We start from the raw sequence: 16,867 nt of genomic DNA, 5'->3' as shown, positions 1-16,867 counted from the left end.
GATATATCTATTAAAAAAAAAAAAAATTCTTAAGTAAAAGCTCAACAAAAAATAGAACAAATATGCATATACCTTGAAAAATTTCCAACTCCGAGATGCTAGATTTGTTTGTTCATAACATATTAGAGAAACCCATAGCAATTTCACACAATGTTTACAGAAGACATTTTCTGTTTTTGAAGTGCCATTTTTATTTTAAACGTTGTCCTGTGCCAGAGCTGTTATCTGTAGACCACTCAGTTCCAAAGCTGTATTCAAATGTACATTGCCGATTAATCAGCTGACAGCCTGCAAACCTAAGATAGGCTAGATGAAGGATTTAGCTGAATCAGTTTCTCAGTGACTTTTCTGAAGAATTCAGCCAGCATTAAGATAGGTAAACACAGATATGTAAAAATGTGGGTCTCTAGATGTGAGCCAGGGTCCACATCCTGTTAAATCAGTGAAGCGAGACAGCCAAGCACCTCACCTGAAAGTGGACACCTACTCACTCACCCAATGAAATCATACCTTTGCTCCACTGCCTGTAGGGACTTGAGTCTGATTCAGTTGCTTGATTATAAATCTCTGCTGCCCTTTCAGATGCTCTAAAGCATCCTACGAAACCTGGACTGGCATCTGCATGAGCAACTCCCCGACTTTCACCCGTGGATGTCCCATACACTTGACAACATCCCAAGCGGGACTAGACACCCAAGAGTGAGGAATGGAGCAGAGCTCTAAATCCACTCAGATTTTAATAACAGTGTAGAGGCTTAGCCCACCTGCAGACACCTCCATTTAAGGGTTTTAACCTTAAATAGAGTATCTGAAGCTGATGAACTGAAGGAGAACAATTGGTTCTTCCCTGAATAATATCTTAAAAAAGAATCCAATGAAATACAGCAACTAGAAATCATCTGATTTTTCTTCCTATGGAATGTTCTCTTTATCTCTGCTTAATACTGGTCTAAGTAGCATTTAATGAAATAGTGAACAACAACAAATGACAGAGATTCAGTCCCACATCACCCCTTCATGATATCAGGCTGGGAGAAAGGCCCAAGATTAAAAGAAAATTCTCTCTACAACTCCCATCATATCACAAATTAAATATCATTTAGCAAACACAACTTTTTTTTTTATACTGATTGCAACAATGGAGAGGACTTTTTATTGCGCAAGTTACACTTACACTGCCATCTTGTGTTGCTAGCAGATAATCGCTTTTGCTGAACTTCAGAGCCCAGCACACTCCAAATACTTTAGCTAAGATCAAAATATACAGATAACAACAACATTAACATTTGTAATGTGGGTTTCTCCATCTGATCCTCTCCAGGGATCCCCTCCAGGGAGTGGAGAGGGGGAAGATTTCATTGCTCACATATGCAAACTCGAATAAGCAAACACAGGTTTGAAGAAGCCCTTTTAAACTAGGCCTTTCACAAAGGTGAAAAACACAGCTTCAACTCTGCAAACGTTTCAACTTTAGCTCTTTGGCCTTCACTAAATCTGAAATTCCACTTGCTGTTTGCTCACAGGCAAGCAATTTGGAACAAGCTAATGAAATATCCCATTTTTTTCACAGGTATTTTCTGGGAAAACTAAATTGGACCCCACACGAAAATACTTGACACCATTTAGGAAAAACCAGCCTGTCTCAGAACACATCACCCCAGGCTTTGGGACACCAGTAGGGTAGCTCTACCAGCATTGTAGACCACAGGCTGCTGAGGTTTCTTCTCCCTCCTTTTTCTTTACTTGCAAGTGATTTCCATGTCCAAATGATTCCCAGGGAGAGGGCAACAAGATTGGGCTCAAGGCGCAGAAGCTGCCACCCCTGAATTTCCCCACAGCTTTGCTGTATAACACAATACTGGAAGAGGAGAATTCATAGGCATGACTTAGAGATTGAGAAACTTTGACCTGTGACAAAGAATTTTCACCTCTGCATGTATTTCAGGGTTGATGATGGGAATTCTGGGGCTTCTGAACTTATGTGGGGCCATCATTGATAGTCTGATGCTGCCTACTGTAAAAAAAGGCTGACAACTAGACAGTATAGAGTGACATCCTCAACATCTCCATTAGGTATGGGTCTTAACTGAGAGCCAGATCTGCACAGTGCCTACTTTAGGTTCCTATTCTATTTTCAGCTACAGGGAAGCGATCTTCCACAAGCAGCAGAGAGGACCTCAGGCTCTCAGAGGCCTGTGTTAGTAGGCAGCATGAATAACCCTCCAGAGTCTGTATTCAGGGACTAAGGTCTTCACGTGCCAGAGTTCTCACCTGCAGTCTACTGCAGTGGACCACCACAGTGGTCCAGACCACTTCATGGGGGACACTTTACCTGAAAACCAGAAGCCAAGGCCGAGTCACAAAGGTGCTTGAACAGGAATTCAGCAACTTTGGGTGGATGAGGCATCAAAGAAGGAAAAGGAAAAATTTGCAAATAGTGCTTGGCACTTTGTAATTCAGCATTTATTAGCATGAAATTCCCTGGGTCAAGGCAGGGAATTCAGGCAAGTCTCTTTTCAGGAGAAAGATCAGTCACAACCTCTCTTCCCAGACTGCTAGCTCCCCTATTCATCCCTGAGGTACCTTGATAGGAGTGAGCACTCTAAGCTGCCTTGGCACCCTTGTTGCACTTTCTCATGGTGCCATACACAAGCTCAAACTCAGCCCCAACGCCCTCCTACACATACAAGCTGCCCTCTTCCTCCATTTCATCCACAAAATGCTACCTCAAATTCCTCTGATCCAAATCCCATGTTTTCTTTGCTGCTTCCAAGGACATGGACACAGAAAGGCACATAAATGTGCATGAAAAGATTTGGGGGAGCCACTGACCAAAGCGATTGGGGAGCCATCCCTGAAAAACACTTAGCACACATTCAAGCCAAAGAATCAGTCTCACCATTTGTATTAAATGCTGTCTAGAAAAAGCACGAGGAGCTAGACTGAGAACTATACTCAAAGCCTGAAGTCCACTGTGAAGTATAAGACAAAAGCAAGATCTATTGTTCTTACACATATTTAGGCAGACATCTTAATCCTTTCACAAAAAAATATTTTCCCAACATGAAAGTCAAGCAATTTTATATATCTGTAAGTCACCTCAAACACATTAACTGGACAGAAAGAAAAAAAATCTCTCTAATAAATGCAGCATCCGAAATTTTATTTACAAATATACTGTAATTCAACAACCATTCTCCACTCAGTTAGTGGAGGGAAAAGTGACAGTTACATTTCCCAAATGAGAAAAGAGAACTCTTCTCCTTAAATGGATTCCACAGAATATTATGACGACACCATTAAGCAAGCAAATTATTCTTTGTATTAAGTTTCAAAAAAAGCACATAATTTTAGAAACCAGCATATGGAAAGCAGACACACTTGTGTGCATTTAAATGCAGCTTCATATTAATCTAGAGAATTCACTTTCGGTATAAGTCAAAAATAAAGACAGCAATTGCAAATATATATTTATATTAACTATTTCTCTAATGCTCATTTCAAGAGCTTAGAAACAAAATACCCTCTTCATATACCATTGGAAAGTCAACTAGTTGCTTATAAGCCTCAAAAATATTTTGAAGTTATTACTGAAAATATACTTATTCTCCCCTTGTGCTCTGCTCTCAGTACTTGAAGCTGAAAAAGTGAAAGCATTTTCCCCAGGTATTTCCTTACTGCAATTACTTTCTTATAAATAAAAATAGTTATATATGAAGAATACAATGCATTGGTATGAAGACTAGACAAGCAAGAGATACTCTTAGAAAAAACACACATACACACTATATATATTTATAGATCTACATCAGCAGCAATCACCTCTTCTTTTATCTGCAACAGTGGTTTCAAATCTTCATTTGCTTCACATGGAGGTTGGTTGTCCAGCTGTTAGAGAGAGATAGAAGAAATTGTCATTAAGCTTAGCTACTGAAGACAAAAATTAAAATTTCCATGTTACAAATTGCCAGAGAACAGTATTTCCAATACCTATTGAAAATGGTAACACAAACTAAGGTATACATTGTGAATCTAGCAATGCAAATATAAAGAACAATACTAAATTGCGCTTAATCCAATGATAGCACTGCAAGTATTTCAGGCCAAGGAATATTCCACAGAACATGCACCTTATCAAGTTTTAAAGAATTATTTTTAGTATTAGCATAGAGACAGGGTGATGGTTGTGGGCATCTCCAATATGCTGGTGTTTTGCTATAACATTACAAGTTTAAAACACAAAATTAACATAAAAATGTGCAAATATCACACCATAAAATTATACAATGAATATTAATAATCCTACAGTTTATCAAACCTTTTAGCCAATGTGCTCACGTTCTAAATCAAGGAATAATTAGCCAGGCTGATGCCAAGTGCCAACTGCAAACAAAGTAATCTGCATTACAGTGCTGTGCTTTCAGTACATTTTCATTGCAGTGAATGCGTAGCTGGGTTTTGTCTTGTTCAAATAACTAATTTCAATGCTTTATTCTGTACCTAAAAGTTCTTACAATTCCTCATTTACTTGTATCTCATACAGCTATAGCTTGAGCTGCCCACTAGCCCAAGAAGATGCAGTCTGAAGGGAAGAGAATAGAACCGTATCTCACAGATCAACTCTGCTTCTGAAAGGCATTGCTGTGACTTTATGGGCTGTAACATCAAAAAAAGACTAAGCAGCAATTTATCCTTGATAAAACTTTTGTTTACTTCCATCACTGAATTCCCACATCCTGTCGTACCAGGAAATAAGAGGGGTTATTATACAACTCATCTAACAATTTGCCCGCTAAAAGAAAAGATAAAGCAAAAATAAGATGAATGAGTTCCAGATTGTATCTCCCACACTTTTGGGTCCTTCAAATAGGAATGCAGTCACTTTGGTGTAGTCTTGTCATCAAGTAGAAGATAAATCTCTGAACATTAACTCAGAGAGCTATAACTCAGTGCTCTAGATCACTTCTAGAGGGATGGTAGCAATTTTCTTCCTCCTTTCATTAATCACAGTTGCATCCTTGCATCTCATATAAGCCTCCTTGAATGCACTATTAGTGTCAAGGAGAGGTGTGGGGTTTCCTGCTTTTAGCTTGGGCACCACACAATTATTTCTGTATGGTGCAGACAGCTTTTCCTCTTCATAGAAGCCAAAGAGCCTGAAAACAGCAACAGATCCAGATGCAGAGCTTCTCTTTTTCTGGGCTAGGCTTCTCTGCCAGCAGATGCCCAAGTCCTGCTCAAGTGTTGTAGCATGAGTATCCTGTTACCTTCACTGCCTTCTTGTCCACTGTGAGAAAAACGTGCTGGGCTTATGGAGAAACATAGACATGGTTCCCATGAAGGCATTTCTCATGCCCAAATGTTATCATTCTAGAGAACTCTATATTTGCTACATAAAAAAAAATAGAGTCATATAAAACTCTCAAGACTTGTCAAAAATATGAGATTGTCTACCATCATCTATGATAGCAGAAAAACAACACCATCATTCAAAGCCTTAACATCATGCTCGAATAAATCAGAATTCTGCAAACCATAATAAAGGAAAAAAATTATACTGCACCTTTTAATTAAGATCTGTAAGTAAATCAATTCCTCCTGAACTTGTACCTAAATGAATAACCAATCACAGACCTATAATTTAAATAATAGCAGCATGGCAAAAAGAAACCAGCATTTGGGTTACCTGCACAAGATAAACTAATAGTTTTCCAGGTATGCACTAGGACTGAATTAAATACATGTTCAGATTACTTTTTTTTTTTTTTTAAATGTAGACAATTTTTCTAAAAGATGTCTCTCTTATCAAGACAAGTCTGTTCAACAACTGACAACTCCTTGGCACCGCTTCCTCAGATCTATGAAGAAAGCAGGATGACTGTAACATGTTGTTTGTTTGAAGTTGCTTAATAACAAGGTGGTAAAATCAGCTACCAGTAAGTTAAAAATTAGGAATGACTACACTACAAAAGACAGAAACTGGCAATCAACCCTTGCTAATCCTATTCACTAATACACCAACTTAAAGCTAAACGCGAAAGCTATTGAGTGGCTCAGCTGTGGAAACACTTGAGGTTGTACAGCACAGAGAAGAACTACGATCATGCACACTGCAGTCAGATTGTCTTACTTTTAAATCTGATATAGCAGTCGTTGCAGAAGAGTTTGTTGTTTCGGATCCTAACTTCAGCTCCAGAGCGGGATCCTCCAAGGTCACATCCACAGGCAACACACTGTATGACAGATGAATAATTAGCAACTCCTTATAAAATATTAAGAAACAAAAACGCTGTTTTAAAGCAGCTTGGATTAAGCTCAACAAAGCTCGAACTATAAACCCACAATCACTAGAAGCCAATGTATAATGATTAGTAGATCAAAATGCAATCAATCCTGATACAGTATTTTAAGGTGACGACTGGACAACAAATAGCAGAGATAGACCAACAAAGCAAACATAGAGCAGACCGTTTTTAGTGATTAATTCACTAGATCTAAGTTTAACTTCAGTTTCTCCAAAAACTAAAACTGGTTCAACATGAAAAAAATTAGTTCTTTATACGGCAACAGTGATTTTGGCACAGAACACCTGGGTGTGCTACCTGCAGATTTCCATGCGGCACTATCCTCTGCAGGTCCCTTGGCACTCAAGACAGCAAATACTCAGGCTCCCTCAAATTCCTGGGTTTGCATTACAAAAGCAACTTCTTATTTGGACAGAAGGGGGTGATTTAAGTTTTCTTGAATAAAGGGCTTGAAAGCTTTTATGCTAACATTAAACTATTTAACTATGGTGGCTGAATACATCTTTGCTTTAAATATGAACCATCTCCAGAAAGGCTGGAACTCAAGGTGTAACACAGTCCTTAACAAACGTACAAAGCGACGTACTTGGCTGGCTACAGAAGGACAGTTTTCTTGCTTAAATAAGTAATGAATCGTTTGGATGCCAGTCTTTTCAACAGCTCATTAATCTTCAGAGATTTGAAAATGAGAAATTTTGTAATCTCTTACGCCAGTTAAGAGCTACAAGTGGGCTCCCTTAGACAGAATATATTCTGTGGAAAAGGAATGATGATCAGCCCACACGGATTACTCCTCCAGTCACTGCTACTCAGGCAGGCAGGATCAGGAAGAGCTTTGAGTCAGTCCAAATCAGTCTACTACTCATCTGGTCCTAGGTCAGGGGAACTTTGAGTGCTTTTACATCTTTTGCAGGCAGGTATTTATTATTTCAACTCTGTGTTTTCCTCAAATTGACTGGAAATCATGTAATTATGCCTCAGTGCTGAGCATGAGCTAATGCACCTGGCTTCTGATCAGGGTTGATGAGCGCTAAATATACCTAAGCCTGAACAGTGTTGGTTTGCACAGCTTCTAATTTGGTGCTGGGTTTTATCCTTCCGGGCTGAACACTGCAAACCATGCCGAACACTGCCAACCGTGCCTCTGCCTGGAAAGCACCACGTGAACACTGTCGCTAGGATTAGCTTAGAAGCGATGGGTAGTCTTAAACAATTCAGTTGCCAAGGTCCGGTCTAAGATTCCATTTTTTTTTCTTTTTTTAAGATCAGATTTCTCTGCGAGAGGTGGCTCAGCACCTTCTGATTTCTTTTTGCTGTCTATTTGAAGAAAGAATAACTTTGATCTCACAGTCAAGGTGTCCATTTTACTTGTCAGAGTTCCGCTTATCAGCTCTGGCATTTAAAAAATAGTCCTAGAGCTGAGTGTTAAATGCCTGCAGATAGGACTGCCTCATGGAAATATGCATGCACCACGCTGTCAAGAGTAGAAGGCAAAGCAGGTGATTAGTAGAGCCCCTGGTGAGCAAAACACTGAGTAGCCATGCGTGCTCCTGATTAGTTCCTGTTCCTTCACCGTGTGACTCCCAGCTCTCACCTTAAAGCAATGTAAATGATAACAAAGACCAAGAGACTCAATGATCATGGCTGCTCCTTTGCCCAGAACGTTATTACAGTATGAACAGATTTTCTTCCCACTGACTGACCTAAATACAGAATGAAAGTCCTTAAAACCAGCTTGAAAAGGTTTAAAAGACAAAGAAAAGTTAACAAAGACTTTTTGAGAGTAAAAATGAAAGCATATTGGTAAAAGAGGGACTACTAGGCTGCTTGAGGAAAGTAAACTGAAAATTATTTATTTATAGTAGATCTGACAGTTAGGGAAAGCTGAAGTGCTATAATTTAGATCAAAGTTCCACAGAAACAAATGAAGGACTCCTGTCACATTCTTTGGAGATACTTCAATCTTCTACAATATCTTCTACAAATAAACATAAGAAGTATATTTTTAAGTTTGGAGATTAAGAACACAGGTTTTGTGTTCCTGCCTTATTTCTTATTTGTGAGGAATTATCCCAAAAGCTAAGTTTTAGCTAGCACCCCTGCCAAGTCCCACTATCTGCATCTCATTAGGTAACAGAAGGCTAGTCCTGAACGTAAAAAACTATGTTAACTCTTTGAACATAAGCCATACAAAGGTCAGTTTCCGTAGACCTACAGAGATGTTAGCAAGTAGAACTGAGAACAAGATAAGCAAACATAGCTAAGAAGGTAATTTTCTTACACTATAAAGCATGTAGAAGCCTATCTTAAAAAAAAAAAAAAAGAAAAAGAAAGGGTCAATTTATCACAAAGTGTCCAAGAGCTTAGAGCTAGTGAACCAGTGCTCACACTGTTTTTATAGATAATACACATAATTGTGTGGGAATGATTCTTTATAGTATTATCCCAAGGTATTCTGAAAACGTTTTGAATACATAAAGCAGCAGAGTTATCTATCCTACCACAAGCAAGTTCCATTTTGGTTTCAAAATATGTTGCAATTCTTGTTTTCTCCTCCTAGATTAAAACCAACATCCTACTCTAATTCTCTAGGGTCATGGGTTATGAGCATTCCTAAGTGCTCCTTGAGATGCCACATGCTAGGAAGGAAGGAGGAGAGATCAAGATGGGGGCCATAAAGCGTGGGGTTTAGGAATCTTTTGTCAAAACAAAGCTAAGAAAATAAATGTCAGAAATGCCATCTGGTGTATGCTTTTACTAATCATTTCAGTAACCAACATACAGCTTGGAGACTGGAGATTTATTATCCCAGTTCTTTTGTTGTTTTAACCAATGTCAAGCAGTGATGACAAACCTAGGGAATTTTCTGAATGACTGGAGCAGAGAGGTAATACCAGCTCATATTTCCACTGTTTCATTCAGCCAGAAAACTCCAGGTACTATTCAGACTTGTTATGCAATGTTATTGGCAAGAACACTGCTGTAGGCCACCGTATCTACAGGGTCTGCTCTTTAGTGTGAGCTGACATCGACACCTTCCCCAGGAGAAAGGTGCCCACTCACCTGCTGCGTGTCTGGGACCCTGTCTGGGAAGTAGAGAGGGGAGACTGAGCCCGGGGAGCTGCCTGGGACACAGTGGGGGCTCTTGAAGAGGTGGCTGCAGTAGATGCTTTGCTGGAGGAAGGAGTGCACATGTATGCTCGGTTTGAAGTGGACACTGGGCGACTGAAATCTTGACTAGATGACAGAGATGAAGAGGAGGCAGACTGGTTCATCCATGAATGATGCCTCCATGAGCTCGTTCTTGAAGAATCGAGATTGTCCAAAGACTCGCCTCTGTAACAGAGGGACACATTCAAATGTAAATGGTAGCACAGCTGAAGCAGAACTATATTCTAATTTTAAGAAAAAAAAAAAAAAAGGAAATAATTATCCTAGCATTTTTAAGGTTTTCTAGCACAAATACTCGTCTGATCACTGCGAGAAAAGTTCTTCACATACTGATTTTAAATGCTTGACCTGCAAACTATCCTTTGTGTCCAGTCCCAGTCTCATGGGAAAAAGCAGGTGAGATAATAGAGAGGTGGCACTTAACCACTGTAGAATACAGGCAAAACACTCTTCACTGCAACCTTATCGAGGTTAACCATATCAAAATCCGCTGCACAGCAACAGTCCTCAGATAACAGGTTTGTTTTTGTTTTCTCCAAGGGATACCAGATGGAAAATAATCCACCCAGACTGGATAGCATCATCTAGGTACAAGGTGTTGGCCCAATAGCCAAACATACTTCTGACTGGTAACTCAGCTGTTTCCTCAGTGACAAAATCAACATTCACATATTTCTTAAAGCAAGAAAACAACTCCAGACATAATTCTGTGTTAAAAAAAGAAAAGAAAAAATATATTTCCTCAAATACAATAATAAATTTCCACAATAAACTATAATGCTGGAATTCTTAGGCATTTCTGTCAACAACAAGGCACACATTAATTTCCATTGCTGATTTACTGACTAAGAAACAAGCAATTTAGTTATTTACAGGTTACATCCACATTCTTTATTCACAAAATCATTTAATCCCAGCTGTAATACCGCTACTTTCTTCTACCTGTGCTGCTATTCAGTTTACCTTACAGCATTTCACAGACTCAATTTTTTTTCAGGCTCTGTAATACAAGCTGAAGTGTAGAATACTCAAACAAAAATATTTGATGAGAGACAAAGTTAATTTTTAACGCGATTCCTACCTCCTCATACTATTGCTGTACAGACTAATAGGCTCCTTATGTATACTGGAGCTGCGCTGCCTAATCCAGCTGCTGTCTGTGTGTAGAGATGTTCTCTTTCTCATTTCCTGAAGGATTTGCTGTCTCTCCAACTCTGCCGCAGACAGGTTGTGCTCCTTCTGAGACTTCTTCTGTGTGTCAGTTGCATTCCAGGACCTCTCTGAATACTTACTCTGGGTACCTGTTTGGACAACACGTGCAAACTTCAGCTCTGCCCCTTAAGGCACAAAAGCACTTACCATGCATTCAGTGTTCTGGTGATAACTCCAAAGGCAGTCATTCATCACTACACCCCAAGTTCCTCCAATTTCTTTTTAAAGTGGGGTAACCAGTATCAAATTTTGTAATAATAATGGTGTATTGCCAATTGTTTTATTCATATATCCATTAATGTGTCTTTAACGTGTTTTACATATTTTTTAAAAAGTGTGATTAGGGAGGTAGTAGAGACCCCATCCTTGGAAACTTTCAAGATCAGGTTGGATGGAGCTTTGAATAACCTGATCTAGTTAAAGATGTCCCCAGTCCTGCAGAGGAGTTGGATGGGATGACATGGAGAGGTGCCTTCCAATCCAAACTATTCTATGATTCTGTGATCTCTCTTAGCACCACAAGATGGACTTTTCCTCCAACGCGAACTGAAGCATGTATAGAATATTTAATTCAATGGTGGGATACCTTCTTTCCCTTTAAGATTTCATGTTACCATCTTCTATAAGTTGTTCCCATTTTTATGATTTCTTTCCTTATTCAAGGCAATAAACACATTGCTTTATCTTCCTATACAAATACATATGTGTATGCGTGTATTAATCTTAGATAGTCTCTCTGTTATCTGGATGTTTACCAGCCAGTCAAAATAAGATTTATGGTATAGGAGGCCTTTGAAATTTTGGAAGTGGAAACAAAGAAGACATTTTTCTCCAATATGTGTTGAAATGTAGAAGGCAATATTTTTTTTATTTCCTAGATCCAGTAACTATTCTTTACAATAAGACTTATTAAAAAAATTGCTCAGTGATAAGTCATTCCACTAAAATTTCAGTCCCTTTAAATATTGCTCTGACTATAGATTCACTTGTGGTTTTATTGCTGTAGATTACCATTATAAAATATTGTGTAATTTTACACGCTCATTAATTTCAATGACCAGGCTGTAGTGTGTGAAAGGAGTGTTTACAATCTGTAATATTTCCTCTAATACGCCATTTACTTTTCTATGATTACTTGTGATTACTTTTTTTAAGCCATATTTTAGACACACAAATAACTTCCGGGCATTCCACTATAATATATTTATAACTCTGGGTTGGATTTTTTTGTTTCTTTTATGCACTTTCCTCTAAAAAAAAGCAGTAATGTAACTGAAGGACAACTCAAGAAAGGCAGCAATGAAGTACAGTCCAGGAGATAAACTGCTGTGACAGTAGCAAGAGCTGACTTCCAGCTTTGTTACTCCTATGCTAATAGAAGTTATAAATAGCAGACAGTATAAATAGCAGTAGTATTAACTGCATGTACCCATTAACACCATGGGTACATGCAGCTTTTTTTATTGATAAAGTCAACATATCATATTGCATATTCATGCTTGATGATATGAGATTTGTTTAATTTATTAAGTCTCAGTCATCTAAAATTTAAGGCATCCAAGACCCATTTGCTATCACTGCTACAGCTCTTCAAGAGAGCAGTTAATTATATTTGCCCTAGGTTTATATGTTACTGCATGAATTTCATCTTTCTATTAAAACTTCATTAAACTGTGGCATGGTATGAATTTGAATTACAATGCAGCTATCTAAGAGCACTTTGACAACTAATTTCCTTCTGATAACTATGTCCAATACACCTCTTATTAAAAATAATGGAAATTAAACAGTATTTACCATTTCTGATTGTGTTGAACTCATTCAGTTCTGAAGTTGACTTGGACTTATTCCTAAGGATAAAGAAAATATTCATTTCTCTGTCTCCAATAGGAGATCTCATCACTGACAAAGATGTTATCATTACAGACCACAGATACACAGACTCTTTTTCACCACCCCTCCCATTAACAACTTATGCTGCATTGAAAACAAGAGGCAAAAATACCCAAAGATAAACAAGATATTAAGGTGGGGGGAAAATGTCAATAGTTAAATGCCAACAGGTAATCACCAACTAAAAAATCAAAATTGTGCATTGAAAGTTCCAAGTGCTTCAGGTATAAGGATCTGATCATTGCATGTCCTTCAACAATACCATGTAAAAAACAAAGTCCTACCCAGTGGAAGCTTTGGGAAGACTACAGTCAGACACAGTCAAAGTGATAACTCTCAAAATGGGTTTATAAATGATTTCACTTCATGAGAAACTTAAATCATGGTTAACTGATTTTAAATCATGGAAACTTCAGCATGGTTTAAGACCATAAGCAAAACACCTCCTCAAACACCGCACGTAGATTGTTCTCGGGAAATCTATCACTCACTGATTCACGCAGCAGCATAATTTTTTACCGAGTCCTAGCCAAGAAATGTCATTGAATAAACAGGAAGAAAAGTGGCAAAAACCTCGTTTTCGGATAGTATATAGCAGGAGCTTCTGCAACATCTCTGTGCTGTATTATTAGTCCCAAGTAATACAGCCAGTTTCTTAGCTTAAAAGAACAGAAATTCTTCACTGGGTCACAACTCAAAGCTGCTACAGCAGTGTGTTTACACATAGAGCATTGTCTGCTTAACAGCATTTTGAGGGACTTTTGTTCCTTGTTGACAGATTAATGACACAGAAACTACATCACATTTCTTGCTTCTCCAAGTTCTATTTTTCCTATGGTGTGGGCCTATTTTGTTATCTGTTTGAAAAGATGCAACAATTTTTCTGTTGCCTGTAGTAAACAGGAGCTACAAAGAGCATTTCAGCCTTGCCTGGAATGCTTTTAGGACCTGAATGTCCTCCTCATATATATCCAAGAGGATGCTATTTAGTGCAGGCCCCTTCTGAAGTTGCATTTAAATCTTCCAGGTAACAGATTCATTAGTTGTACTCTGTAAGTTTTGGGGGTTCCTCTTAACATTAAAAAAAAAAAAAAAAAAAAAACCAAAAAAAACACAAACATGCTCACTTCAAATACAAGAACTGACTAAATGTGCAGCAGAGGTGATCTTTCAGAGCTACCATGGGATGCCGTTGAAGACAAAGGCTTGATACAAGTGTTCTGGTTTTAGATTACTACAGTATTTTTTAACCATTGTCCGGTAATTAAAAGGGATAGAATAGATAGCTGTCTATTCAAATCTACAGTGGCTAATACATTATTTTGAAATAAAAACAAAACAACCCCCAAAACCCAACAACAACCCTTCCAAAAAATGACCAAGTAAAACAAAATAGAAAATAAAGAAGTAAGAGTGTAACTTTATAGGTGGCACATCTGCTATCTTCCTGATAAATATGCTTCTGATATCTCTCACTTCCCTCCCTGTTTATTCACGTCAAATTTCACAATCCAGATTGAGATGATTGCACCTTAGTTTGTATGGTACGTTATGACATAACCACAATTGTTTTCTAACCAAATAAGCCTGATACCACCCACATGTTTACTTCCTTAGAGTTCTGCTTCCCTCAGTAAAACCCTACTGACTAACTGCTGTTTACAGCACAGCGTATAATACAGCAAAAGTTTGGCTGCTTGTTTTCTTAATATGAAAACATGCCATAAAAGCTGCAAAACACAGCAGCAATACAAAATATACACTAAGCTGCCACGACTGGAGGTTATTGGAAATTTCAAGGCTGACATCAAAACTGTGATATTATAGTTTACACTGAGATTCAGTATCACGCATACCTGTCAGCAAATGACTGATCAGGTTGCTCCTCAATTGTTTTGGAAACTTCATATCGCTCATAATGCCTATAAAACAAAAAAAAAAAAAGGTAAATTATATTCATACACTGAAAAAGACATACATAGACATAAATATTTCATAGAATTTCAAAAAGCCCATTCAGTTCCATCCCCCCTGCCATGGGCAGGGATACTTCCCACTAGATCAGGTTGCTCAAAGCCTCATGAAACCTGGCCCTGAACACCTCCAGGGATGTGGCATCCATGACTTCTCTGGACAACTTGTGCCAGTGCCTCAACCACCCTCACAGGAAAACATTTCTTCCTAATATCTCATTTAAATCTCCCTGCTTTCAGCTTACCATTCCCCTCACCCTATCACTGCACTCCCTAATAAAGAAAGAAAGAAAAAAAAAACAAAACCAAAGAGTTAAAGTTCTAAGGAGGCTTAATTTTATCAGACAGAAACACAACTTACAAGGCAGAAAAAGAAAGGTTATCAGAAAGACCATCTGAAATCACATTTTTTTGTAAGTAACAAGGAATCCAAACGTGAGCATGCCAAAATAGTTAATATTTATTGCTGAAGATTTCTCAACCTACTTATTGATTCAATTTCTTATTACCTGTCAATGAGAGGATGGTCAGCTCGATCTTCTATTGTTTTAGAAACTTCATAGCGCTCATAATGTCTAGAAGCAAAATATAGATAAAAGAAAATAGATATAAAAAAACCCAAACCATTACTAGAAATTGAGCATACATGAAGTATACATAGGGAGAACCAAGAAGGCTCGGATGCATTGGCTAGAAACAAGTAAACTCCCTCGAAGACTGTTAAAGATGCTACAAAATCTACAAGTATCAGTATATGACAGTGGTTATTTCACCTGTTTTAAAGTCAGAAGCTAAACTTTGTCCAAACACAGCAGTTCTCTAAAGTTATATGTATATTCCAGGAAACAGCATAGGTGTAGTTTGTAACACAAGGAGAAAGTCACCAGCCTTCACAGACAAAGCTCTTACAGCTACCTGTCCCCAGCCTTAGTGCTCTCTGCAGCAAGTACCATGCCTTCACAGATGTTTATATAACGTTTCAGATTTCAAGTCATATCTTTGGGTATCATCATAAAGCAAATATTTAAGTACTAGATATTTTAAATCCCAGACTCACTGCAATTTCCCCTTTACTACTAAGTAAAGCCATTCTTGTTTAGAAAAACACATCCTTTGGCAGCAACCTCAAGATCAATGAAAGCCCCTGCCACTAAAATATTTATCAGGGATTTAGATATGCAGATATTACAGCAGCTTAATAAGTTACTGCACAAAGTCCTATTATCTTGCAATTGGGTTAAGATGAAACTATAGAGATACCCTGGCTCAGCTGCCAAGAAGAACCTGTTTAACCGTTGTAACAATTGTGCCTCTGCTTTGCTCAGCAGGGATCTCAAGCAGCAGTCATTTACAATGAGCTAAAGTAACTCAAGGTCTCACAATCTCTCCTAAAAATAAATGCAACTTTCTAATCATATTTTCTTCTCCTAGGACTTAACTTGATACCATACGTTATCTTGAGTCATCTCTTACTACATACATAAGAAAAGGGGAAAATCCTCAAGAGAACAGCTAATCTAGTCATACACAAGGCGGTAAGGTAAATGCACAATAGATAAGGAAAAGTTACTGTTTTAATCTGCTTCAGACAGATTAAGCTCCCATGATGCCTGTAGCAGTAGTCTGAAAACTTCTGGGCAAGAACACGCACTTGTAAACTAAGTTGTTTTGCTGGCTCTGTGTGTGTGTGTGTGTGTGTGTGTGTGTGTGTGTGTGTGTGTTTTGTTTTGTTTTTTTTATTGAAGAAAAGCTGCTACAGAAGGGAATGGACGAAACTTCTTCATGCTGTGCACAGTAGAGCATGTGGGCACAGTATCGCAGTGAGTACTCCTAACAGAAGTATCAACTTCTAATCACAGAATCATTGAGTTTGGAAAAGACCTCTAAAATCATCCAGTCCAACCATCAGTCCATCACCACCATGCCTACTAAGCCATGTCCTGAAGTTCCACGTCTATAGGCTTTTTGAATACCTCCAGGGATGGGGACTCCACCACTCTTTCAGTACAGAAATTCTTCCTAATATCCAATCTAAACCTCTCCTGGTGCAACTTTAGTCCATTTCCTCTCGTCCTATTGCTTGAGAGAAGAGACCAACAGCCACCTTGCTACAACCTGCTCTCAGGTAGTTATAAACAGCAATATGGTGTCCCTTCAGCCTCCTCTTCTCTAGGCTAAACAATCCCAATATCATCTAAACCAGTACCTGTTCACTAATACACCATGATGCGCCTCAGTGAAAAATTAACCCAATAGTGCAATTAAAATTTATGGTGTAAATGAACTAAATGAACTTGAACTAAAACAAGAGAG

General features: G+C 38.3%; 1 protein-coding gene across 17 annotated transcripts in view; it reads right to left on the bottom strand.

Moving 5' to 3' along the window:
• Nucleotides 1-1,026: 1,026 nt before the first annotated feature.
• LMO7 (LIM domain 7) overlaps nt 1,027-16,867 on the bottom strand; it is a 145,571-nt gene continuing 129,730 nt past the window's right edge. For 5 of the 17 annotated variants that reach the window (XM_054063686.1, XM_054063697.1, XM_054063714.1 and 2 more), the window contains 8 exons: nt 15,064-15,129; nt 14,438-14,503; nt 12,486-12,538; nt 10,558-10,777; nt 9,369-9,641; nt 7,900-8,008; nt 6,131-6,233; nt 1,030-3,888 (listed from right to left, as the gene is read on the bottom strand). In XM_054063686.1, the coding sequence (XP_053919661.1) occupies nt 3,866-3,888; nt 6,131-6,233; nt 7,900-8,008; nt 9,369-9,641; nt 10,558-10,777; nt 12,486-12,538; nt 14,438-14,503; nt 15,064-15,129 (913 nt within the window). In that variant the 3' untranslated portion in view covers nt 1,030-3,865. Of the gene's footprint in view, nt 3,889-6,130; nt 6,234-7,899; nt 8,009-9,368; nt 9,642-10,557; nt 10,778-12,485; nt 12,539-14,437; nt 14,504-15,063; nt 15,130-16,867 lie in introns of all 17 variants that reach the window. The other 12 variants (XM_054063782.1, XM_054063738.1, XM_054063746.1 and 9 more) reach the window with 9 other exon arrangements.

This window comes from Cuculus canorus, chromosome 1 (genome assembly GCF_017976375.1).
Source record: "Cuculus canorus isolate bCucCan1 chromosome 1, bCucCan1.pri, whole genome shotgun sequence".
In the NCBI taxonomy this organism is placed as follows: domain Eukaryota; kingdom Metazoa; phylum Chordata; class Aves; order Cuculiformes; family Cuculidae; genus Cuculus; species Cuculus canorus.
This window is presented reverse-complemented; position numbering and strand designations above follow the sequence as displayed.